The sequence below is a fragment of the Lacerta agilis genome, chromosome 6, assembly GCF_009819535.1.
Source record: "Lacerta agilis isolate rLacAgi1 chromosome 6, rLacAgi1.pri, whole genome shotgun sequence".
Taxonomy (NCBI): Eukaryota; Metazoa; Chordata; class Lepidosauria; order Squamata; family Lacertidae; genus Lacerta; species Lacerta agilis.
The window spans coordinates 7,905,620-7,931,686 of record NC_046317.1 but is presented as its reverse complement, the minus strand read 5'-3'; the positions used below and the strand labels follow the sequence as shown (position 1 = coordinate 7,931,686).

The following is a 26,067-nucleotide window of genomic DNA, read 5'->3' as shown; positions in this document are numbered from 1 at the left end:
CGTCTCCTCCTTCCTTCCTTCCTTCTTTCTTTCCTCGCGAGGCCTGACGGGATGCCGAGAGAGGGCGCGGCCTCCAGCTTCCAGGGCGCCGGATTCGAGTGGCGCCGCCGCCGCCGCCGCCTGAGGGGAATCTTCGAAGCCGCCGCCGCCGCAGCCGCCTGAGGGGAATCCCAGGCCGCCGCTGCCGCCGCCATCATGTCGCAGGTGGAGCCCGAGACGCTGCCGCTGCCGCCGCCGCTGTCGGAGGTGGAGGGCCGGGCCGAGGAGCTGGGCCTCGGCCAACTCCCCACGGCCTTGCCCCGACTCATCATATCCTTTCTTGGGGAAGAAGCGGGGAGCTTATGAAAGAAACCCCCCCCCCCCCACCATAAACGCCTCTCATGGCAGGCTTGTGTGTTGTTTAAATGTACTGTATTCAGTGACAGGTAGGTAGCCGTGTTGGTCTGCCATAGTCGAAACAAACAAACAAATTCCTTCCAGTAGCACCTTAGAGACCAACTAAGTTTGTTATTGGTATGAGCTTTCGTGTGAATGCACACGGAAGCTCATACCAATAACAAACTTAGTTGGTCTCTAAGGTGCTGCTGGAAGGAATTTTTTTATTATTTTGTATTCAGTGATGTTTGGGTGCTATCCAGTACTATACATGCCTCATTGCCATGGTCATACTGGATATCTATGCATCACTGCAGTCTGTTATTTTTGCTATACTCTCCAAGGCCATTTATTCCTATCCTTACTTCAAGGAGTAGTGGGGGTATGTGGAGTACTCTTGTGTTACTCATTTGCCTTTGAAAAGTCCCTATATATGAGCTGGGGTTTTAAATGCTCATAACTCTGGGATCAGTGCTAGCCACAATACACTGCCGTATTAGCAACCGAGTATTGCACCTCGGGAGTGGCGGCTGTGTATGTGGTGTTCAGGAAAATAGCTGAAAATGGGAAATACAGTGTGAACAGGATCTTGGCAGAAAAGGATGGGTAGTTGTGGTGTGAGGGCCTGTGTTCATACAGTATGAAGACCATAAACGCCCCTTATCCCACCCACCATAATCTGTGTTGTCCTTCCATTCTTCCTCGTGGTCCAGGACTCCCATGGGCACCCTCCTCATCCTTTTAAAATGTATTTCTACCCCGCAGGCCCCTCCCCACGACTCATTTTAGAAATAATAATAATAATAATTTATTTATACCCCGCCCACCTGGCTGGGTTTTCCCAGCCAATCTGGGCGGCTTCCAACAAAATATTAATATACAATATTCTGTTAAACATTAAAAGCTTCCCTAAATGGCTTGAAAACATAAAAGGGGGGGGGGGGGTTGGAAGGCAATCACTTAAAAAAAATATCCAAAATATGACCCCCAAGGAAAATGCTCAAGGTCACTACTGCGCCCTTTTAAGACTTAGGTTACAAATAAGAACAGCTTGGAAACGTCAAGGGGGAGGGGGGAAGGCAATCGCTTAAAAATAATAATTTTAAAAAATCCAAAATCTGACCCCAAGTAAAATGCTCAAGGTCACTACTACGCCATTTCAGACCCAACCTCATCCTGGGGCAGCTGTGTTTTGTTACCTTATGTTTTTTTAATATACTACAACCCCCCCCCCCTGTGTTTTTCGGGATGAAGGGCAGTATCTCTCTCACCATATCTATATAGCCAGATGGGTGGGGTATAAATAATAAATTACTACTACTACTACTACTACTACTACCACCACTACTATATATCTATATCTAATCTAGCTATAAATTTAGTTAATGACAGCAACAACTTTAGAGTATGGCACCATTCTGTAAACATTTGAAACGCAATAGGAAACAAAGCTATTGGCGTGCCGTGCGAATTCAACACATACCTTTGTTCATAGCAGAGGGAAAGTTGATAAAAGACTATAGTTTTGAGCCAGCCTTTTATCTGCCAGCATAAATATGTGGTTTTTCCTTAGTATTTGTACTCTATGTATCAGACATCTGATAGCTGGACCCAGCGTATCGGTAAGTAAATGCCGTGCAAACTTCAGTTAGATTTACTCAGTGCTTTTTTTTCTGGGGGTACACATACCCCTAAACATTTTGTGAATCTTTGTACTTTTGTCCATTTACTGTATTTATTCTTCCGAATTTGCACTATAAAATGGTGATTTTCTTGAGTCAAAATGAGAGTACCCCCAAACATTTGTTTTAGAAAAAAAACATTGGATTTACTTCCCTGTTTGGTGGTGATTGTACAGGAAATGGCTCCTGCAGACATGAACATGGGATGCAACCTAGTCACACCCACCTTGGTTGGCCAAATGCACTGAAATTGTGCCTCTTGGCTAGTTAGGAGTTTTGCCCCAAGGAAGAAGCCCCACTAATGTTGCATGGCACAGTTTTGTTACGTCATGCTGTGACACCTACAGCTTTTTTCCCTAGTTTCCCACCACAATCCTGCACCAGGAACCAGCAGTTATTGCTTGTAGGTGTTCGGAAACTGCTTGATCCTTGGGTCCATCTTTGATACCTTACTCTCCTTTTACAAGCTATAAAGACCTATGGCTATAGTTTCCGTTCTCACTATGTTGAGTATGTACAGACAAGGCTTTGTGCAAACAGTTGCCGCAGAATAATGAGAATGGAGTGATTGTTCTGTGGTATTATGGCAGTTGACAAAACTGTAGTGTAACTCTTGATTTTGTGGGAAATGTAATGATCTGTTTTAATATTAAATAAATGTGTTTTTAATGTGTCTTTTTAAAAAAAAGAAAGAAAAGATAATGACTTCCCCCTGTTAGTATTATGGGTTTACTTTCTTAAATTTTTTCATTCCCAGGTGTTTTAAGGATCTTGACAGAGCAATTTCTACCCCACATCAATCTTTCTGAGCTGGAGCAAGCATTTTTCTCTAAAATACTACCAAAGGTATGACACTATTTTGAAGCAACAAGTGTGTGTTAAGAACTGCTAAGTAGTCACACTTGCCTACTGTTATTTATATGCTTGAGCTGGTCTTCCAGAAGCATGTCATTTTTTTTTAGATACAATTTTTATTTATTTTTTTAAAATGGGAGCTTGGCTTGTGTTAGTGAGCAGCTTGCTTTGAATAGCGGAGCTAACAGATACAGTGGTACCTCGAGTTAGAAACGCCTCAGGTTACAAACGCTTCAGGATACAAGCTCCACTAACCTGGAAGTGTTACCTCAAGTTGAGAACTTTGCCCCAGGATGAGAACGGAAATCGTGAATCGTGTGCTGACAGCGCAGTGGCAGCAAGAGGGCCCATTAGCGAAAGCACGCCTCTAGTTAAGAACAGTTTCAGGTTAAGAACGGACCTCCAGAATGAATTAAGTTCATAACTAGAGGTACCACTGTACTAGATTTTACCACTGTTTCCCCCATTTTAGTTGGGAAAATGGGTATATAAAATGGTTGATAAATGATTTGGCACTTCGGTAACAGTTTAGCATTGGCTTGTTTAAGTTAACAAAAAGGCCTCAATCTGCCTTCTGAGATTACCTTAGCTATCTATAAAAATAAACTTCTGAATCTGGGGTTTTTGTTAACCAATGAAGAAAAAGAGTATGATTGCCAGATCCAGAAATTGTTACCCTTCTGGTTTGAACGAAATGTCAAAATAATTACAAAACCTCCATTCTATGGTGATTTCTTCAGTCACTACTCATAGGATGGTGTCATTATAAACATAATGGATTTTTGAATGCTTCTCTGTGTGGTTAGATAATGGAAGAAAAAGAATTAAGGAAGATTGAAAAGATGCTCAATTATCTCAGAATATTTGCAAGGCATTGTGAATTTGGATTTCTCCAGGGGTGTCTGTTATCTCTTTAAATGGAGGTTCTGTATTTGACTGCCATGGCTAATCACACTGTATTCCCAGATTTTCTCTTGTACTTCATAAAAGCCATCAAAGTTAATAATAACCATCCCAACATATGACAATACTGTGCAGTTTGGTTGCATTTAATATATAGAACACCAATATTGGGTTTTCTGTTGATATAATTTTAATTGAAATCTGCTTTTTTTTCTAATAGACAGTACAATTATTTGATCTTTTGCTATATGAATTATCCCACCAAGCCACAAGAGTAACAAGCCAGAATGTAGAGTTACGTGAGACATTAAGAAACCATCTGCAGGTAAATCTACTGGAATTAGAACTAACAACAGGAATGATACCTATTATATATATTTTCCACATTGCTGGCAATATTTTGGGAGGGAGTATATCAGCATATGCATGGTAAATCATTTGAGGATTTGTGAGCATATGTTTGATTCTATTGTACAAAGGTTGAACTTGATGCTACAACTGGTTCAGCTTTGTCAGAGATCCCTAGAGCATGGTCAAATTACAGTTTATGGGATCAGTTCCAGTTGTTGTGGCCCAAGGATGTCAGCAGCACCTGCAACAGTGAGACTCCCAACCCTCTTGATCCCTGCCCATCATGTCTGGTAAAATCCAATAGGAGGGGATTGGCTGGATGGGTCCAGGGAGCGATTAATGTCTCACTATGAGAGGGAGTTAGCAGTGCGGATCCTTCCTGAATCCAGAGGCTTTAGAAAACTACCCTTCAGTCCCCAATATTCCCTTCCTGGGATTGAGAGGGTGGTGGCCAGCCACCTGCAAGTATGCTTGGAGGAAGCAGATTATCTAGATCCATTGCAATCTGGTTTCAGACCTGATTTTGGCACTGAAATATCCTTGCTTGCTCTGATTGTTGACCTTTTATCAGGAGAGAGACGGGGAGTGCAACACTGTTGGTTCTCCTTGACCTCTCAATAACTTTTGCCCCCATTGACTATGATGTCCTGGAGTGATTCAAGAGGGTAGGAGTTGGAGGTACTGTATTTCATTGATTCGGCTGCTACCTGCAGAGTCACTATCAGAAAGCAGTACTAGGAGACTGTTGCGAGGTCCATGTCTTTGGGGCTGCGGGGTCCCTTAAGCGTCTGCTTTGCCTCCTATGCTATTTAACGTTTATATGAAACTATTAGCAGCTGTCATCTGGGGATTTGCAACTTGATGCCATCAGTATACTGATGGTAGATAGCTCTCTCTCCCCATTCCATCGGAATCGGGAGAAGCTGTGAAGATGTTGGACTGGTGTCTGGAAGCAGTGATGGACTGGATGGGGGCAATATACTGAGGTTGAATTCTGATAAGACAGAGGTACTTTGGGTGGTGGTACCCATGTCCAGGAATTAGGTGTAAGACCTGCTCTGGAAAGGGTTGCACTCCACTGAAAGAATATGTTTGTAGTTTTGGAATATCCTTGGATTCCAACTTGTTAGAATAAAATAGTATGGTTCCAAGTGACTTCTATGGCTGGAAGTGCTTATGCCCAGCTTAGGCAGATTTGTCAGCAATGACTGTGTCTCAACCAGGATAGCTTGACTTCAGTTATCCATGCCCTGATGACCTCCCATCTCGACTACTGTAATGGAGCTGCCCTTAAAGATGATCTGGAGGCTGCAGCTAGTGCAGAATGTGGCTGCTAGACTTTTAAATGGAACAAGCCTAATAGAAACATGTGCCACAGTTCCTAAAAGTACTGCGCAGGCTGCCTGTGAGCTATTAGGCCCATTTCAGGGTATTAAGACACAAAGCCCTGAGTAGCTTGGGATCTGAATACCTCCCCCATTATCAACCATCTTGGACCTTACAACCAGCAGGTAAGACCTTGTTGGTGGTGCCATAGCAGGGGGCTGCCTCCGGCGTTGGCAGAGCCTTCTTTGTTGTGGTTCTGTTTGTGGATTGCCCTCACTGTTGCCCCTCTGCCTCATTATTGACTTTCAGAAGAAATTTAAAAGCATTCTACTGTTGTCACTGTTGCCATGTAGAGGAAGAGGAGTGTCCATGGAGAAATTAAACCAACCAGCAGGGGTGGACACAGTGCAACTCGCCTCCTCTCCCCTCCCTCTCTTTGGACCTGTGGCAGCAGTAGTATTAAGGCAGGCTGCAATGCCATAGCCACTTCATTGCTGAGCTTAAGCCAGGCCAGTTTTTCAAACAGTTTAAAAAGTTGGTTGCAATGGCGGGAGAGAAGCCAGTTTTGGCTTCTCTAACACTTCTAATTTGTGTTGAATTGTTTATATAACCTCTATTGATGCTTACAGTAATAATATTTTTGTCGTACAGACTTTAGTACATGTGTTGGAAGCATTAACAGGGTCTGTGCGCCACATCTGTACTGTACAGGATGTTGTGCCCTTAGAACACGTCTACAGTCTTCCCTCTTCCATTCTTCATGTAATCAAGAACACATTTGTACACTGCAAGGTTGGTGAACTTCCTAGTTACTACTATTAATTAAATTTCTATACCGCCCTTCATCTGAAGATCACAGGGTGGTTTACAATGTAAATAGTTCAATAAGTCTGTAATACGCGTAATTTAACTATCACACTCTGCCGAAACTTGGTTCAGAAAGATCTGAAAAATTGGGAAAAGGCAATTCATTCATTATTAGGAAGAATTAACATAAAAATGAATATACCTTCCCAGCACCCTATTTCTATTGCAAAACCTGCTTGCCTCTAGATTGAATTCAGTTATAAAAATTGTGGCAAAAGGTAAGTTTATATGGAAAGACTAAAAACCCAAAGTAGCCAGAAAAGTTGGGAAAGTAGATAAAAAGGAAGGGGGTTGGGTTTTCCTTAAATACCGTAAGTCAATATTTTGATGATGCAGCACAATTAGTATAGTTAATGCAATGGGACAAGCCAAAGGAGAGCTATAACAGGCTAACACAGGGATATTTTGTCAAAACCGATATTAGAAGCCTACTATCAGTAAGTGGAAGAGACAGAAATATTGTGTATGAAGGAGTGTCTCACATAATAGAATCATAGCATTGTAGAGTTGAAAACGACCCTGAGGATCATGTAGTTTAACCCCCTGCAATGCAGGAATATGCAGCTGTCCTATATGGGGATCGAACCTGCAACCTTGACATTGTCAGCACCACACTATAACCAACTGTGTTAATAGATATTTGCTTGGAAACATGAGACCAATACAAACAGATTTTATCACATAAAACCTGACAATTGGCCTCTAAGATTTAATTTGAAAGGACAACTAGGTAATTTTCAGTTTTGGAAAGATAAATTGGAGTCCTTTCAAGATTGGGACTGAACAAGTGAAGCCTAAATTAGAGCTTGATACTCCTGTTTCTAGGGATGCGGGTGGCGCTGTGGGTTAAACCACAGAGCCTAGGGCTTGGCGGTCAGAAGGTCGGCGGTTCAAATCCCCACGATGGAGTGAGCTCCCATTCCTTGGTCCCTGTTCCTGCCAACCTAGCAGTTCGAAAGCACGTCAAAGTGCAAGTAGATAAATAGGTACCGCTCCGGTGGGAAGGTAAATGGTGTTTCCATGTGCTGCTCTGGTTTGCCAGAAGCAGCTTAGTCATGCCGGCCACATGACCCAGAAGCTGTACGCTGGCTCCCTCAGCCAATAAAGTGAGATGAGCGCCGCAACCCCAGAGTCGTCTGTGACTGGACCTAATGGTCAGAGGTCCCTTTACCTTTACCTTACTCCCGTTTCTAGTACGTACCGGTATCTGCAAACCTGAACCTTCTTAAATAGGCCTTTCCAATGCTTACTTTTTCTCTTTTGCTTGTTTTGTAAGTATGAAGTTGACTCCTGTCACCTGTTTGAGCCTGGCAAGTCTGAACTAGATTTGGGGAGCTTCCTGCTTCCGAAAATGTTTGCCCTGCCTTCTGCCACCAGGTGGAGGAGCCATAACCCAACCTGATAGCCTTGTGCTGCCAATAGAAGACAACCCTTTAGAATTAGATAATTGCCAACTGTATTCTCACAGGGTATCACAAGGTTATTAGAGAATTAGTAACTTGGTGCAAACAATTTTCCAGTGTTTGTTTCCATTGAAATTGATACTGAGAAAGCCTGAATGCAGCTTTGTTCAATAAACAGTATCCTAATATGCACCAATACTTTTTAAGGATAATTTCTAGAGGTGAGGACCTCAGGTGTTAGTATGCTGCAGCAAAATAACCCCTAAAATGTATATTATGCCATAGTAATACATTTATTTGTCTGTAAGGTGTCACAAGAAACTTTGTTGTTTTATCTGGGATAAATTCTGGAGTACATCTTGCATAGCATGTAGTGAGATCTTGTATTTAGTGCTTAGCAGCTACAGATAATATGAATAGAGAAATGATCTGGGTCATGAATTAGTTACTTCAACCACTGATCTATGCAATGTGTTCACTTTCTTTCTGTTTTGTTTTGTTTTTTTTGCTACAGAATAGTGAGTCGTTGTACAGTGAGTGTCTCCACTTGTTTTCGGATTTACTCCAGTCTCTGTTTAAGGAGGCCTATGCTTTGCAAAAACAGTTTATGGAACTGCTTGAGATGGTGTCTGTGAACTCCTGTGCTGCTGAAGACAGTATAGCAATTATCGCATCAGGTGTGTACGCAAACCATGCACTTTAAAGAAGACCACTCTCCCAAATGTATAAACTCCTACCACATACCTATTCCCTTCTGTTAAAGTTGGTGTTCCTCATCAGTCCAGGATGATCTGCTTCTCAAATTCAGGGCTAAATGTGAGATGAAAGAAATTAAATGTGCAGCTATCACTTAACTACTATTGTGAACATAGGAAAATGGTGGTCTTTGTTGTATTGAATGATCTTCATTGTATGAATGGTTCGCTATGTTATATGCTGAACTTAACTTGCATTTACGGTTTGTCCTTTGCTCTTCAGCTGTTCATACTTTGCTGGAGATCTGTTCTGCTATTTCCAGCATAGATCATGCACTTCATGCAAACACATGGAAATTCATAATCAGGTATGTTTTTATTCTATTGTTATCTGTTAGATAATCTAAACAGATTATATGAGCTCTGCATCAAACTGTAATATTGAAAATTCTTTATCTAATTCAGCTTGTTACGCATAATATGGACTCAGATTTGAACTGTCACCAGCTCCTCCATTGTGCAGAATGCTCTGTGGAAATAGAACCAATAGATCAGAATGGATCAATATTATAATAAATGAATTTTTAGTTTCAAATTAGTTAAAAGGTACAGTCCTTTACAGTCTACACTGAGATCATGGCTCTAAAATCTGAGAAGGAATGAATCATTTATATTTAAATGCTTAATTAAAAAATATGACAGAGTACTGAGCCATTGCATTGCTTGACTGCAGTAGTGAGATGGGTGAGGGAAAACAAGCTAAGCTTGAATCTTGGCAAGGCGGAATCACCGTGGGCGAGTAGTTCTCATGTCTGAGAAATTAGTGAATTGCCTACCCTGGATGGGGTTGCACTCCCCCTGCAATGGAGCAGGTTTGCAGCCAGGGTGTTTCTGGATCTAGCTCTGTCACTGGTGGCTCAGGTAGCCTCAGTCACTAGAAGTGCCTCTTAACAACTGCAATTGGTTTGACAGCTACAGCCATTCTTGGACTGGTAAAGCCTTGCCATGGTAGTTCATGTGTTGGTTGCTTCAAGGCTGGATTACAAAAATGTACTGGTGTGGGGCTTCCCTTGCACTTGAGCTGGAAGCTGCAGTTAGTACGGAATACTGCAGCATGATTGCTGAGAGGAATGAGACCTGTCAGTATGTAACACCTGGGCTCGGAGGTATTATTATTATTATTATTAATAATAATACCTTTATTGTCATTGTACAACCTGTGTACAATGAAATTAAATTTAATTTAATCGCTGGTTAATGCGCTGGTTGCTGATTTGCTGCTGGGCTGAGTATATAAAGCCTTTACCAATTTGGGACCAGTTTATATTCAATCTCCAATTTTCCCCAACAGATTCTCAACATTCTTGGCTACTGGTATAGGGGTGGGAGTGCTCCCGTTTGCTTCTCAGAGGTCCTGTGTTGACTCTGTTTCAGTTGGTACTCACCATCTAAGTTAATGAGAGTGATTGGGTGTGTGTGTGATGGTTCTAATAGCCTGTTGACAGTTTGAGAATTGTCACAAGTTTGTCCCTTTTAGGCAAAGTCTCAAGCACAAATCTCTGATAAAGAACAGCTTGAAGCATTCCGATATACTCAGTGGCCTTTGTGAGGATATCCTGTTTTCTTTCCAGTCTTGTTTGCAGCTGGCTGAGCAAATGAAGCGGTCTGGAACAGAGGTGAATATGAATTTTAGGCATATTGACCTTGGGATGAAGTTGACTTCCATAGTATTGTGGTTAAAGTTGCAAAGACATGACTTCTGAGAGCTTTAGACAGGCCACAAGCGTAGTTTATGTTTGGGCAGCACACAAACTATTTAGAACCATAGAATCCTAGGTTTCCTTTTGACCACTTTTTAGTGAATGGCAGGGATGGACAAAAACCTTCAGACATCTCTATCTCAGGAGCTAAGGAACACTTGCTCCCCTAATGGTGAGCATCATGTAGACTGTCACTTTAATGGGCTACACACAGCTTGTTGCTGTTCTCCAGTGCACTAATTTATCTAGAGCTTGATGAGAAAATTTAATAAAGTCATAGTGTAGCAGTGGCCCAAAGGGGCCACAATGAAAGAGCCCAATGCAACAATAGCTGGCGGATTCGTGGATGGAAGCCAATCATGTTGAGTAAGCACTGGTATAGGATCTGTTGTGCAGGCCGTAAGATGCCTGAAAATATGGTAGTTGATGGAAGATGAGTAAAACATCAAAAAGCAAAATTAACTGTTCTTCAGAATTCCCAAGCACACGTCTCAAATTTTGCATGCAGCTACAATAAATTTAAAAGGGACGTGGGTGGCGCTGTGGGTTAAACCACTGTGCCACTTGGGCTTGCCGATTGAAAGGTCGGCGGTTCGAATCCCCGCGACGGGGTGAGCTCCCGTTGTTCGGTCCCAGCTCCTACCAACCTAGCAGTTCAAAAGCACACAGTGCAAGTAGATAAATAGGTACCGACCCGGCGGGAAGGTAAACGGCATTTCCATGTGCTGCTCTGGTTTCACCAGAAGCGGCTTAGTCATGCTGGCCACATGACCTGGAAAAACTGTCTGTGGAAGTGGACAAACATCGGCTCCCTCAGCCTTTAAAGCGAGATGAGCGCCGCAACCCCACAGTCGTTCGCGACTGGACTTAATTGTCAGGGGTCCCTTTACCCTTTACCTTACAATAAATTTATTGGCAATTGTACCATCGCTTCTATGTATAAACTGGTTCCCCGCCCCCCTCTTGAGTATGTTGAACTTCCATTATGTGCACAGGCCAGGGAATAAAATAGGCAAAACGTTACCTCACTGGTCTGGCCTTTCAGTGCTGGGGAGGAGGGTGAGGCATTTCTGGTATAAGTTTTCTAAAGCACTGTTGAATGCTGTCCATTTGAGCTTTGATTTCTTCCTTTTCGAATAGGAAAGCATTGATCGCAAGTTGTTCCAAAGGACAGTCAAGCTGTGTAGATTCTTGGCCAATTCCCTGGTGCACTACACCAAGGTGAGAGATAGAAACTGGGTTTGCAAAATATATGTTTGACTTGAATATGCCTTAATTGCTTTGCTATAAAATATTCTGTCTAACTTGGAAAATGTGGTAGCATATGTAAAAAGCAATTGGCAATATTCCATCTGTATTCATCAGAATCATTACTTGTCATGTAGGGCTTAAATTGTGCTGTCTATATATTACATTTGATATTGTTAACTACAGACTCTGCTTAGCCATGAAGCTGTGTCTAAATAAGGATACCTTTCCAGTTTGTCATATCTGTCCTCTTTGTATTGTACAAATTGCACAACTCTAAAAGTCTACAGTTATAGAAGTCACTTTCTAATAAGTCAGTGAACATCATCTTCCTTTTTCACCCCTACATCCTTTGTGTCAATTTGCAAATGCTTTGAGAAGAACATCACTTGACGTACAGAATCACAAATGGTGTTTGTCCCAGAGGGAATTTAGATTTGCTACCCATTTTTTATTGTAGGTACTTGTACTATTCCAATGTTTTGTAACAGCCCTTGTACCACAGTCAAATAAAATGGTTCACTAATGATATCTGAACCAAATTTCCTTAGGATGTGTTTCTTTCTTACTGGCATCTGCTGGAAGAACAGTTTGTTTTTGGTGTTTTGCAGAAAGTTCTAACATTAGTCTGAAATGCTTTAGGAATTTATTTGGTTCTTAAATCATAAGTATTTGCTGTGATTGCATTATCCATCTGTAGTTGTGAAGAGTTTAGTTAAGTCAGCATAGTATTTTTGTGTTATATCCTATGTTATGCTTCCTTTTTTCCTGAATAAATGTTTTGTTTTGTTTAAGGTTATCTGTTTTGCCCTGTTTAGTAAGTTTAACCTGTTCCACCCTACTTAGAAGAGTGGATAAAATTTGATTTTAAAATATGTAAAACAGATTTTTAATTCTTAATTTATTTTGATTTTTTAATTAAAGCAAACATCTCTTTTAAAAATGTATTGACTTAAAAGGAGATCTGAATTTCATACAAACGCATTAGTCCACACTAGTATCTTAAAGCTGAGCAATGGGTATCTATGAGACTGAATTAAAGGCTGCTTTTCCAGGTAAAAAAACAACTAAATGAGTGGCACTGTATATCACTTCTGGGGTTAAGCACAACAGTGCATCCTATAAATGACCATTCAGAAGTAAATCCAATTGAATTCAAAAGTGTTTACACTCCAGAAGTGAGTACAGAATTGTAGCCTATATGGTACAGTAAGTCTTGTACTATTGTGTATTATCTTTTGAACAAAGTTCCACTCTGCTTAGAGGGACTTCCAGATGTGTATAGACAGGATTGTAGCATTACAGCACATTCCTATACTCAAAAGTAATGTGTGTCTCAGATAGTAGCCTTTTATTTCAAGTAAGTTGTCTTGCTTAGTATCCTTGCATGTGCATACAGAGCCCCCCCCCCCAAAAAAAAACATTATACAGTAGTATAAAATATGCACAAGCTGCAGGGGTAAAAAAATTGAATTATGCTTCTAGATTGTTTAAAGGCTCTACTTACTTGCAAGAATTGTATGTAAATTGCGGCTAAAAAGTATATTTAAAAAATTGCAACATTAATTCCACAAAAGGTCTGAATCTACAATAAAGATACAGTACAGATAAAATTACTTAAATGTAATAATTTATTATCTCATTTATCCAGAATGATGTGAAGTTTCAGCTTATACAAGGGAATAAAAGGCAGTAGAGATATAATTATATATTAATGAATTTTAAATTTTAAAAGTATTTTAAATTGTTGGCTTTACAGGAGTTCGCTCCTTTCCTGGCGGAATCCTGCTGTCAGCTACATCAGACATACCTTCAAATATACAGGTAAGTGGTACCCGATAATTAATTAGATTTTTTTTCTTGCATAATTATTACCAGCATGTCATTAGTGTTTCCTGTGCCTGAGCTTGGAAGTAATTTGAAAGCTGCCTTCCTGGTATGGCAGTTTGCAAATAGTGGGTTCCAGAATCATGATGACTGAAGACTGATGTCCTAGCATGTACCTGCAGTAGCCCCATTTCCTTCTGTATCAGGGTGTGTGCCACACAGTGTCATAGAATCATAGTGTTGGAAGGGACCACAAGGGTCATCTAGTCCAACCCCCTGCAATTCAGGAATCTAAGCTAAAGCATCCATGACAGATGGCAATCCAACCTCTGCTTTAAAACCTCCAAGGAAGGAGAGTCCACAACCTCCTAAGAGGGATGCTGTTCCCACTGTTGAACAGCTCTTAAATGAATGTCACTCCAATACTATATGAACATAATTAAAGTGTGTCTTGTCTTAGCTCCACAGAGTTTCTGTATTCTTTTGAACGTTAGGAATCCATGTTTAGTGCTCTTCAGAGTATAAGTGATACATGAGGCATTCTGTATTCTTTCTTGACAGCAAATTTCCTCCAAGTCTTTATGCTCCAGCGATTTCTAAGTCTCACCAGGATGAAATAGGGAGGGAATTCCTCGTGACTCTGGACTCTTTCCTACCCCACCTGCTCTCTTTTAGGCCTTTCCTAGAAGTGGTGTTAAGTAAAACTTCAGGTAAGCTTAAAGGCCCTGACGGTGTTAGTACTGCATTCTCTTGCAGCAGAGAACTGGGTGGAGAATTCTGATGGGCCCTGCAAGCCAGGCATTTCTTCCCACTAGTCGGCTGCAAGAATAATAAAATTACACAGTAGCAATACTATATGCCAATTTGTTTTGAAAATGCACAATCAGACCAAAGTTACTTACTAATAACTCAGCTTTGTTCAGGTCATAAACATCATTATTATTATTATTATTATTATTATTATTATTATTATTATTATATTCATTTCATAGCTTTAGAGTATTCTTTCCATTCCAATTTTTAAAGCTAATCTTTCTTTTTAATGTGTAACATTTTATATTCTTATTAAAGACTTAATTTCTCTTAGTAACATTTTTATTTGTTTAGTTACAAGCCATAAACCTTTTGCAGGTGACCCATAATACTTGTTTGGCACTTGTAAGAGATTGATCTTTTAGTGTGGCAGCACTCACTTTGGAACTCCCTGCCTATTAACACCAGGCAGCTGCCTTCACTGTACAGTGGTACCTCCGGTTACGAACGGGATCCGTTCCGGAGGCCCGGCCGTATCCCAAAAATTTTGTAACTGGAGTACCGCTTCTGTGCACGTGCGAGCGGCAAACCCACTTCCGGATTTGCCGTGGCCGTAACCCGAAGATACCATAACCTGGAGTTTACGCAACACGAGGTACCACTGTATTCTTCTTTGGCACCTTCTGAAGACATTTTTGTTTAGGCAAACCTTTCCAACATGTGCAGTGTTCGATGTGTTATAATTCATTTTAGCTTATTGTTGGTTTTCATTCATTTTAAATACAGCGGTACCTCGACTTCGGAAGATAATCCGTTCCGAAGGCGCCCTCGTAAGCTGAAATCTTTGTAAGCCGAAGGCGCCATCTTGGAACGGAAAAAAAACTTCGCAAGTCGAAAAAACCGCATTGAAAACCTCGTAAGTCGAGGTATCGTGCCGCCGCTTCCCCTTCGTAACTCGAAAATTTCGGAAGTGGCGGCCATTTTTTCACTTCCGGAACTGATTCGGAAGTCAAAAACGTCGGAAGTTGAGTCGCTCGTAAGTCGAGGTACCACTGTAGTTGTTTTTAACTATTTTTACTGATGATGTTATTGTTTAATGCTTTTAGCAAAGTGCTTTGAGGTTTTGTTACAATCAAGCAGTATATAAGCAATATATAAACGTTAAATAAAATAGATAAAAAATACAAAGACAAATGAGTTTTAAGTACATGGTTGTAGATTTCTAAATTTATTCAGACTTGAGAGCTCCATATACATGTAAGCTTGCTTTAAAAGTTTTAACCTAAAAAAAGTTTTTTCTTTTTTAAAAAATGACTACAGATCTCTCTCCTGAGCTGCATTTTCCACAGTGTCGTCTTCTGCTTTTTGTAATGGACAAGTTGCCATCCCAGCCCCAAGATGTGCAGGCTCTTTGGAACACTGGAAGTCAGTTACCAGAGGAGATTCCCAGGTAATTCATTGCTGCTGTAGTAGATTTATATTAATAGGTAAGCGTTTTTGTGATTAGCATACTTGATGTTGCCAAGCTGCACCCCCAGGTTGTTTTGAACATGTTTTATAAAAAGATATGTTGTATTGAATGAAGGGTTTAGTGAAGGTTAGCATGATTGATTCTAAATATACCGTAATTTCCTCAGTAATGTCAATTGACTGTACAAAGATTCTGGATAGCTCTTGCTAGATTTAAGATGCTTATTTCTGTTAGGCATACATCACTGATTGTAGACTTTTGCAGCATCAGGAAATCTAGCAGTCAGTAGCATAAAATCCACCCAGCACAATTTAGGGCTGCACTGTCTCTATATTATTCATTTTAGTGATGCATGTTGGATTGCTGCAAAGAGTTAACCTTAGGTAGGAGGAAGTAATCCTGATGTTCTCCATTTCTCTGCAGAGTCTCCTTGTTTGCAGCCCTCTTCCTCAGTCTTCAACAGTGTCCTGGAGAGCTTTTTCTTCCTGTTTGTTTGCCAGCAGCAATGGGGACAGGGCAAGCTGAGGATCTTGTCACCTTTTACCACTATGTCTATGTCCATTTGTGTGCCTTTATCACATCCCTCTCGGTTTCACATTTCCATCTACTGGTAAGGAGAAGTATTGTAAGACAAGCCCAATCCGCTGACTTGGAGCAGCTGGTGGATTTAAAAACCAAGCTTTCCGATATAAGTCATTCTCCACTGCATATCTTACCATATAATAAAATCTTAAGATGACCTTGGTTTGTGTAGCTGCCACAGGCTAGCTACAGAGGATCAATCCAGGGTGGTCCTCTCCTGCCTTTCCATCTTTGCTGCCACTGCCATGGAGTGAGGGAGAAAGTCTCCCTTTGTCCATTCGTTCTTCCACACCACAAGAGGGTGAGGGGTTTGTCCTATCCACTTCTGGAATTTCGAGCTGTGGGAAAGGGGTGTGTTGGTGGTTGTACAGGGAGTGGGAAGGGTGTTTGTTGAGGGGCAAAGGAAGTGGGGAGGAGAGTTGGCGAGAGGCAAAGGCAACTATCTGTAAGGCAACTATCTGTAAACAATCAATAATCATGCATAAAAATGGCGAATGTACCTTCTTTCTAAAATACGTTTTATCTTAAACAATTGTAAGCACAGTAACGTTACGATTGATTTTGACAGCTCGATGACTAAGCTCTTTAGCAACAAAACATCTTGTTTACTAGAACGATATCCGAGCACTGAACCACAGGTATATCACAAGTGGACTCTTTTTTACTGCGTTTGCAATTGTTTAAGATAAAACCTATTTTGGAAAGAAACTACTTTTTGCCATTTTTATGGATGTTTATTGTTTATTTACAGATAGTTGCCTTGGTGACAGAAGATAATGCACAGGCATACCAGATGGAGCTGGTAGACAGCTGCCCTGGACACAGAACTGACCAGTGCCTCCATGGACAGCTTTGTTTTTTTCTTGTTAGTTGTTGGGATGACAATAAACAGCAGTTGTAACTTCTTTCTAAGCAACTTTTTGCCTGTGTATACATGTATCTGTTTTCTTTCAGGAATGTTGCCTTCTGGAGGCTGTACTTGGTTCTAACACAATCACTGATCTCCTGGCTATGGATGTTTGGTGCTTCCTTGCCCGGTAAGAAAAAAGAAATCCTGAAACACAGGCAGGTGTTACCTAAACTGCTAAGTTTTTCCTTCTGCTGGAGGGCAAGAAATAAATTTGTTACATACAGATACCACTTTTTCTTCAAGAAAGGTAGAGTGTCATACAGGGCATTTTTTTCTCCCCACAGTAAACTTTTTAAGATGAGAGAGTATGACTTGCAAGAGCTGTGTTAATAGGTGCCATGGCTAAACAGGGATTTGAATCCAGGCCTTCCCAGTTCAAGATCAACACAGACTAGCACCCCAAGGGGAGATCTGCTGCCTCACTTGTTCATCTTGCTCTTTTTTCTTCTCCCAGGTATGGAAGAGCGGACCTGTGTGCTCATCATGCATTTATAATAGCACATTTGGTAAGCAGAATGTGGTTTGTTTATAAGCAGAGGTATTTGAGCAGAGCAGAAAATGTAACATGAAGTTTACATAGCTGCAGATTATTACCCCAGGCCTCTTGAAGACACTGGGAAAATCTGTTGTACAAAACAGGGGAAATGCTCAGTCCCCCCTTGATTTCCTCATGTGTTTGTATAATAAGGGCTCAATATTAGTTTTAAAATATAGCCGTATTTAGTCAAATTTAGTTTGAATTTCTTTCTTTCTTTCGCCAGCTTGATTCTCTCATTATATATTTTGAAAAATGTCCACCCCATGTCTTCAGCCAAACATGGATTCCAAGGAAATGTGCATACAAAAATCAACACTATTAAAATAAACAATAGCACAAATAAACAATAGCACAATAAAATCTGGGAATCATGTCATATTCAGTCATTGTAAACAAGCCTGCTTTTTTCTGGAGATGCTTGTTTGTTCAGCTTTGCTTCATTTTGATAAGCATTTTTCTCTAGGTCTGATTACCAAGTGACGGGGGATTAATTTGTTATTTATTTTTACCTTCCTCTTTAGTATGTGGTTTGGCTCATTTGTTTGAGCTATCTGAATAGTTTTAACAAACAAATGCTGGCCTTGATAGGCCACTCTAACATGGAGCTGCTTTGATTAATTCCTAATTTTAGGCTTGTTGTAACAGAATAATTTGTGTGGTTCAGGCTACTCTGTGAAGTAGTTTAGGAGGGACGCACAGATGGGTGCAAATGGTATATGGTTAATACAGACATCTGGCTGTGGTCAAGTGGAGAATCATTAATGTCAAAAAGGAATATGTAAGTAACGTTGGACTTGCTGTTACCTAAAATAGAACCCAGTGTATGTGTAGCTATAGGTTCTGCATCAAAACTGTTTTCTTTAAAAAAAAAAACACCAAACAAACATGCTTAGATGTTGCTAGATTGTTAGAATTTTGTGAGCTAATAATTTCTTACCCTATTCAGATAAAAGCTTGTCCTGCGGAGCATTTTCAAGTTTCTCTGCTTGGAGTCCTGCTAAGGCGCCTGCTCTTCCTGATGACTGCTGATCACCAGGCAAGTACTGCCAAAAATGTTATTTATTGATTCCATCTGTATCCCATCTTTCCTTCAAGCAACTCAAGGTGGTAAGCACTTTTTGTTTGGTGAGAGAAGAGTCATAAGTTTCAACCTGCTTTGTTACAACCAGAACAATTTTTTTAGGACTCATTCAAATATTACACTCACCATAGGAAGGTGGTCAAAGATGTTTCTTTCTAGTGGCCTCCACTCATTTCGTGCGATTAGATTAGTCTTACCATCCAGAAAGTCTCCCTTTCAACTGCTGCACTGAATGTGAAGCCCAGGCACTGAGAGTTTTCCCTCATGGTAAAAGGCTTACAGCATGGGTAGGCAAACTAAGGCCTGGGGGCTGGATGTGGCCCAATTGCCTTCTAGATCTGGCCCATAGACGGTCCAGGAATCAGCATGTTTTTTCACTAGTAGAACGTGCCCTTTAATTTAAAATGCATCTCTGGGTTATTTGTGGGGCATAGGAACTCGCTAATTTTTCCCCCTTCAAAATATAGTCCATCCGTCCATCCATCCCCAAGTTCTGAAGGACAGTGGACTAGCCCCCTGCTGAAGAAGTTTGCTGACCCCTGACTTACAGGCTTTAACAGCCAGAGTATGACACTGGTGTTCTGTGAAAACATTTTGGCTGCATCTAGGTGAGAGTCGTACTATCTGAATTTAGCCCAAAGGAATTGTGTGGAGGCTTTTTGCAATAAAATCTCTCAGGAATCTCCCTCAGTACTAACTGTCTGTCTGTTCTGTTATTAAAGTGTAGACATGTTTTATGGGTATTGGTAAGGTTTTCTGTGAACCGCCCAGAGACCTTTGGGTATAGGGTGGTATAAAAATTCAATAAATAATAATAATGATAATAATAATAATTAATTGTCTGTCTTGGAAAGAGAGTGGCTGAAGTCACATTCTGGGTTGGCGACTGGAGAAGCTTCTGGGATGGTTTCAGAGTCTAAGCCTTGCCTTTGAGAGGGAGAAATACTTTCCTCTAGCCTGCCCTCTTACTCTGTCATTAGACAGAAAGGATATTCTGTTTAGTTTATTACTTGCCTATATTTGTGAAACAGTTTATTGAACTCTCCTGTGCTCTTTCTAATGTTGCCTTCACCTCCTTGCAGGTGAGGTTCACCCAACAATTTCCTTCCAGAGAAACAGAGAACCTGATATTGTGGCAGCATCTTTCTCTCCAGGCCCTGATACCTCTCCTCAGGCAGCAAGTTGCTCATGAGCTCTTTGTGGCAGGATTTGCCCAATGTCAAGAGTGGCTGAGCAGCAAAAGGTCTCTGGAGGAACTTCCACAGGTGGTAAGGAAAGGCTTGAATGAATTACTTGTGGATGAAAAACTCTGGTGAGGATTTTATTGTCCTCTTTGGTTCTATTGTTCTGTTATGGGCATGGGTCAGCAAACTAAGGCCTGCGGGCTGGATCAGGCCCAATTGCCTTCTGGATCTGGCCCGCGCACGGTCCGGGATTCGTCGTGTGGATCGCCAGCATGTGCATTCTTTCCCTCACACGGCAGTGGCGCCTCCTCCCTCCCTCCCTCCTGGCTTCTCCCTGCCCTGCCTATGGGAGAGTCGGTGTGGGGGGGGGATGGCTTATAGTCCGGTCCCCCACCAGGTCTGAGGGATAATGGACTGGCTCCCTGCTGAAAAAGTTTGCTGACCCCTGGTTATGGGGATACCCACAAGTAAGCCCAGCTTTTTGCATCTTTGTGCTAATAGTATGATTTTTAGAGGGATATAACTTTTTGTGCCGGGTCTATCAATAGTTTGCATGATTGGGATCAAGTGTTGGTGCAAAGGATGCAGGGCTTCAGATTCCTGAGATTCAGGACTTGCACTTTAAAAAGAGAATGCATTTCCCCCCTTGCCTTTGTAGTTGCAGACGGAAGCCTGAAAGTGCACACACTTTTTCCTGTTAAAACAAAGGTGGTTAACCTGTGGCCCTCTGGATGTTGCTGGACTGAAGCTCCCACCACCGCAAACTACTGGTTAGCTGAGGTTGGCCGGAGTCCCACTTCTGGAGAGACACAGGCTAGTCATCCCTGAGCCTAAATGCTTGCAGATCTGGGTGGAGTTTCTAGTGATCAGAGATAAAACAAGAAGTGTTCCTAGCTCCTCACAGCTCTTTCTTCTCCGTTAGAACACTGCTCTCTCTGCCTTGTTGTCCTTGTGCCAAACTTCTGGGAAGTCACTAGAGGTAGGACAGCAAACAGCACTTGTTGGAATTGTTGGCCAGTTCTTGGTAGTTCTACCTGCCACACAGGTGAGGAAATTCTCTCATTTCCCATTTCCTGCTGCTCCATCTAGTTCTCCCTTCTCCGCAAGTCCAGTAATATAACAGAACAGAGATAGCTGCTGTTTTCCTGCTCTTGTGGGAGGGCTATAGGAGGAGAAAGCAGAATTCCAGGAGGGAGAGAAAAGAAGACGACCTTATTTTGTTACAGGAGCATGCAGTTGCATCCCAATTTGCATCTTTCTTGCCATACAAATGACAGTATTTAAGGGGGTGATAGTACTAACTGTATATTCTGGCGTATAAGACTATTTTTTAATCCAGGAAAATCTTCTCAAAAGTTGGGGGTCGTCTTCTACGTCGGGTGGAGAATCTGCGGTCGAGTATATCTCAAACTATATTTTAACTGGAAAAGTTGGGGGTCGTCTTATACGCCCAGTCGTCTTATACGCCGGAAAATACGGTAGTTCCATTATGTGCCAAAAGAGGGAGGGGTGCTCTATTTTTGCCTTGTACCATATAGCCATAGAAACAGGCAGAGAAGTGTTTCTGCTTTGATATACAGGGTGAATTTAATAATACTTCAGTTAACACTTGCTAATCGTGTGAGACTTTTAATACCTACAATCACCAAACATTGTGCTTTACTCTCATCTGGCAAAGACCCCAAAAGGGAACTGGGCTAAGAGGCAGCAGTTTGTGGTAGTTTGTATTAGTGCTCATATTTAGGTGAAGCTGACTTCACACTTTCAATCTGTGAGAGGAGTGCACATTCTGTCAGTTTGAGTTTGAGTAGATCAACAACACTGACTTCCTTAGCCACACAGCCTTTCATGCTACCATGACAGAGGCAGGGCATAGCAGAATCATTAAACATTCACTTTGCAGTGAATCTTTGCCTAGTTTAGCTAGCCAGAAATGGAGGACACTGTGAGGCTATAATATGCTCTTTTTGTCCAATGAAGGTCTCCAGTCTGCCTTGTCTGCAGCAGACCTTTAGCTTGGTGCTTCGACTCATGCAGTTCTTCATCCAAATATTAGACCCTCAACTGCTAATTCAGGTAAGAAATAGTGTGATGAGCAGCCTTGCCTTGCATACACAGATGGATGTCTAGCAAGGTACTTTTCAAAGCTGATTGCTGCAAGTTATGACAGGTGTACCCACACATCATTTTTCTACCAGAGAATGATCCTGGTAAGCATAAGCCACAGTAGTACATGAATGTCATGATCCTAGTTCCTGGCTATTTAGAAACCCTAGCCCTCAAGAAGCAGAGCTACAGTTTGCTTCATAGGGTGTAATTATTAAGTTACAGCTGGTTTGCAACATATTCACAAAACAACCACCTGCATCTTCACTCACAGGTGTTCACAGTATGGTGAGAGGGAGGAAGTGTGTTTTGCCCCCTACATGATTTTAAGGGCCTTCAAACAGTGTATTATATTTGGAGGCGCACAGCTCTTGCCCAGGCCCAATGCAGCCACAACACCCCTGGCCCGAATTTCCCCCACTTCCATCCTTTATTGGCCTGTCCATTGTCAAGGCTAGTCATGACTGCTAGCAACCAGAATTTGAAGTGTATTTGCATACTGCATACGCAATGCTACTCTGGTGAGGGTTGATGGATTCGGGAGACGCAAACAGTGCCAGGAGCCTTCAGGGTTGGTCAGTGGAATAGAATTTCCTGGAATTTTTTTTTTTTAAATCCTTCCAGTAGCACCTTAGAGACCAACTAAGTTTGTTCTTGGTATGAGCTTTCGTGTGCATGCACACTTCTTCAGATGTTTCAGTGTATCTGAAGAAGTGTGCATGCACACGAAAGCTCATACCAAGAACAAACTTAGTTGGTCTCTAAGGTGTTACTGGAAGGATTTTTTTTTAATTTTGTTTTGACTATGGCAGACCAACACGGCTACCTACCTGTAACTAGAATTTCCTGATCATACTCAAAATCACAAGCTTTCCTGTCCCACTACTATGTTGATTGTTTAATCTATTATTTCTGTTATAAAAGGTTGCTCTGCTTCTTTTGAATGCAGGCCAGGTTATGTGAATTGTCACTTCGTGTCTTGCGTTTTAAACCCCTCTAAACCTTACTCCACCAATGTGTATATATAGCCGCATCTGCATGCACTGGATGAAACGAACCAAAAGAGCTTTTATCATAATCTTCAAATGTTGTTTTCTCTTCCTGCAGATACTTACACTGCAAACTTCCCTCCTTCAACTTAATCCCCCAGATCATGTTCTCACTGCAATCTTAGATTTTCTCTCTTCGGTGGGGGTTCCCATTATTCCACCAGATTTCCAGGTAAATTCACTAGAACAAGGTTCTGTTCTTTCATTAACCTTCTGCAGGTGTCATTTACGGGTGAAAATAGTGGCTGTAGTACGAGAAAATGAGTCACTGTTTTTCAGTGGTGGCCACTGAGTAGCTAAGGCCCAAAGTACATTAATCATGAGGATGTCAAGTTCTTACTACTTTTTAGAAAGCCTACATGGGTAATGAAAGGTACAGGGACTCCTTGATAGTCCCCTAGGGGTAGAAATATATCACTATTACAAGTCCAGTTGTCACACTGACCCACTGCCATTCAACAGAAAGAGTCAAGAAAGTGTCTTAAAAAAGGAAAAATTCCAAGTAAAAATACATTTCCAGGCTAAAATAAACTCAGGGGCAAGAATGTTTCCATTTTTAAGACACTTTCTTGACTCTTTCTGTTGAATGGCAGTGGGTCAGTGTGACAACTGGACTTGGCATGTTGTGGGACTTTTTGCTGGTTTGATTGGAGGGTTGGACATGCCTATTTGTCAGCAGAGTCCAGAGGAATAGTCATATTTGTTGCAGCAAAACTAACAAAAAACATTTTGGCATCTTAAGAGACTGACACATGTATTATGGCTTAAGTGCCTGTCTTCTTTCTGATACATATGCTGTAATAAAATTGTCAGTCTGTAAATTGCTGCAAGATTCTTTGATATGTTTTGTCAGTAAAGGCTGCCATGAGCTTTTCATTATTGTCACTCTTGGTGAGGTATCTGGGCTGTCTTTAATTATGATTCCCAGGAAATTATGAGAGGATGCCTAAAATACAAATGATAACTGCATTATTCACTTGTTAGGAGCAGGTTTTGTCCAAGCTGTCCTACCTGTTTTCTTCTTTGCTGGCCAACAGTAGCTGGTTGATTCATCAGCACGCCATAGAGGCATTCACACAATTTGCACAGGTAAGATGAAGTCCAGCTGTGCTTTCCAGTTTGGGGGAGAAATGCACATGATCCCGCTAAAATTAATCAGTTTTCAGCTCACTCTTAACACTCTTGGTGTTGATCCAGCTAAGTTTGGTTACAAGTAACTGAGCTCCTGGCATCCAGAAATTCCAGAGGAAAGCGTGCTAGCCCCCTGGTGGAAAGAACTGCCAGCAGCACATTCCCTCCCAAGTCCTCATTTGCACTGCAGTTTTGAGAAATGAGAAGCAGCAAAACTCTCTCTTGACTCTTTCCTACCATGTCCAAACTGCAGTGTAGCGAGAGAAGAGTCCACCACTCTTCCAAAACCTTGCCACATGGTTTCAGGAAGATGCAGTGTCTTCTGGAGTTTGGAGAAAATGAGAAACAGTAGGACAACTTGAAAATGCAGCGATTTATTTTGTTCCCCTGAGGTTTGGTGAAGTTGTTTTAAAAAACACCCCAAAAGAAACTCAAGTCTCTTCCACTATCTATCCCTTTGCTTTCTCCATGTTCCAGGGCAAATGAAAAACACCCCAAGTAAGCAAAGCTAGGGTTTGCAGACCACTGCTTGACTCCCATCACATTCAGTGGTACTTAGCTAGATTAGATAAGATGCTTCTCTTGGGCTGGATAATATAAGTAGTGTTAAGTCACAATGACATATTACAGATTATTTTTTTCTGGATCTGTAGATGTTTGTGTTATTAAAGAGAAGAGAAAAGCAACTGAATTGCTGATGGAATTGCGTAAATTCTACTGATTGGTATTTTAGTTGTAATTTTAGCTCTGCTTTCATAAAATACTTGGGTACAGTGATAGACCAGGGCTTAGAATTGTTAAAATAACATTAACATTAAATAAGATATAAGGGATGACAAACAGGGCAGAAAGATTTAGGAGCACCCAACTTTGAATAAGACACTGCATGCTCTTTTGTTGTTAGTTCCAATAGCGCTGAACATTTCCAGTTGTTTAGCAGAAATTCCACAAATCAGCTTGATTCTTGTGTTAGCATAACCTGGTTGTGGTGGGCATGAACCCTCTTCTTCCCATTTGTTTTTGTTTTGTATTAAGGAGACGAGCCATGAAGCCATACTTTCCCAGTGCCTTAATTCTGAAGAAATTAAAAGCAAAGTTGTTGGCTTCCTATCAAAGGTATTTCTTAAAATATAAAATGGATGGTATACCGCTGGTGCCAGATTTTCCATTTTGAAATTTAATGTTTCCTGAACAAATCATGCACATTGATAATACAGAGTTATATTGAGTTTACAACTAAACTGAGCCTTTATTGAACCAAAAGGCATAACCTGAAACAAAGATATGTAGACCACATACCTTGTGTGTGTGCCAAAAGATGGACTTTTGTTTATTTACACAGGTAAGGACACTAAATCACTTGTTTGTAGTCTCTGCAGTCATACCTGTGCTTATTTATTTGAAATATTTAGATCACACCTTTCAGCCTAACGGGCCTTCTTTAAGGCAGCCAATAACCTCTAAGGGAAAACTGAACTTGTAATGTTAGAAACAGTTTTCTTCCAAACTCTTGACAGTAGTAGCAGCAGCAGCTATGAATTTAACTGCATAGTTAAGTTATTTCTGCTCTGGCTTTTCTCTCAGACCCGCCTTGTAGAGGAGACAGCGGAAGCAAGAGCAGAACGAATGAAAGAGGAAAATGTTCATCTTAAGTGCCACTCGCGAGAAAGCACAACAGACAGAGAAAGGTGCCTGACCTTGGAGGTATGTTCCGGAATTGGGAATGTGTGTCTTAAGTGATTCCTGCTATCATTTTCACACAGTTCCAAAGATGGTGCTAAATTTCTGCCAGCAAATTTAGGGCTAGGACAAAAAGAATTGTTGTTAACCTGAGCAAGTCTGTGCGCTCATGAGAATATATTTATTGTGTGAACTATATAGAGGCAATAGTCATGTCACATGATCACAGCAGTTTATAGGAATTGCTGCTTCCTATCTGTATTTTCCCAGTTCATACAGTTTGCACGTGA

The 26,067-nt window shown here is 41.2% G+C and overlaps 1 protein-coding gene across 1 annotated transcript in view; it reads left to right on the top strand.

Moving 5' to 3' along the window:
- Positions 1-180: 180 nt before the first annotated feature.
- The window catches only part of C6H1orf112 (chromosome 6 C1orf112 homolog), a 27,972-nt gene continuing 2,085 nt past the window's right edge, over positions 181-26,067 (top strand). Inside the window, exons 1-23 of the mRNA XM_033151340.1 lie at positions 181-309; positions 1,958-1,997; positions 2,815-2,903; positions 4,036-4,140; positions 6,144-6,284; positions 8,277-8,439; positions 8,741-8,825; positions 9,995-10,133; positions 11,358-11,438; positions 13,225-13,289; positions 13,854-14,002; positions 15,366-15,495; positions 15,940-16,126; positions 17,053-17,135; positions 17,463-17,514; positions 18,493-18,582; positions 19,710-19,895; positions 20,734-20,856; positions 21,792-21,887; positions 23,025-23,138; positions 23,951-24,055; positions 25,133-25,213; positions 25,682-25,801. Coding sequence (XP_033007231.1) covers positions 196-309; positions 1,958-1,997; positions 2,815-2,903; positions 4,036-4,140; positions 6,144-6,284; positions 8,277-8,439; positions 8,741-8,825; positions 9,995-10,133; positions 11,358-11,438; positions 13,225-13,289; positions 13,854-14,002; positions 15,366-15,495; positions 15,940-16,126; positions 17,053-17,135; positions 17,463-17,514; positions 18,493-18,582; positions 19,710-19,895; positions 20,734-20,856; positions 21,792-21,887; positions 23,025-23,138; positions 23,951-24,055; positions 25,133-25,213; positions 25,682-25,801 — 2,538 coding nt within the window. The 5' untranslated portion in view covers positions 181-195. The remainder of the gene's footprint in view (positions 310-1,957; positions 1,998-2,814; positions 2,904-4,035; positions 4,141-6,143; positions 6,285-8,276; positions 8,440-8,740; positions 8,826-9,994; positions 10,134-11,357; positions 11,439-13,224; positions 13,290-13,853; positions 14,003-15,365; positions 15,496-15,939; positions 16,127-17,052; positions 17,136-17,462; positions 17,515-18,492; positions 18,583-19,709; positions 19,896-20,733; positions 20,857-21,791; positions 21,888-23,024; positions 23,139-23,950; positions 24,056-25,132; positions 25,214-25,681; positions 25,802-26,067) is intronic.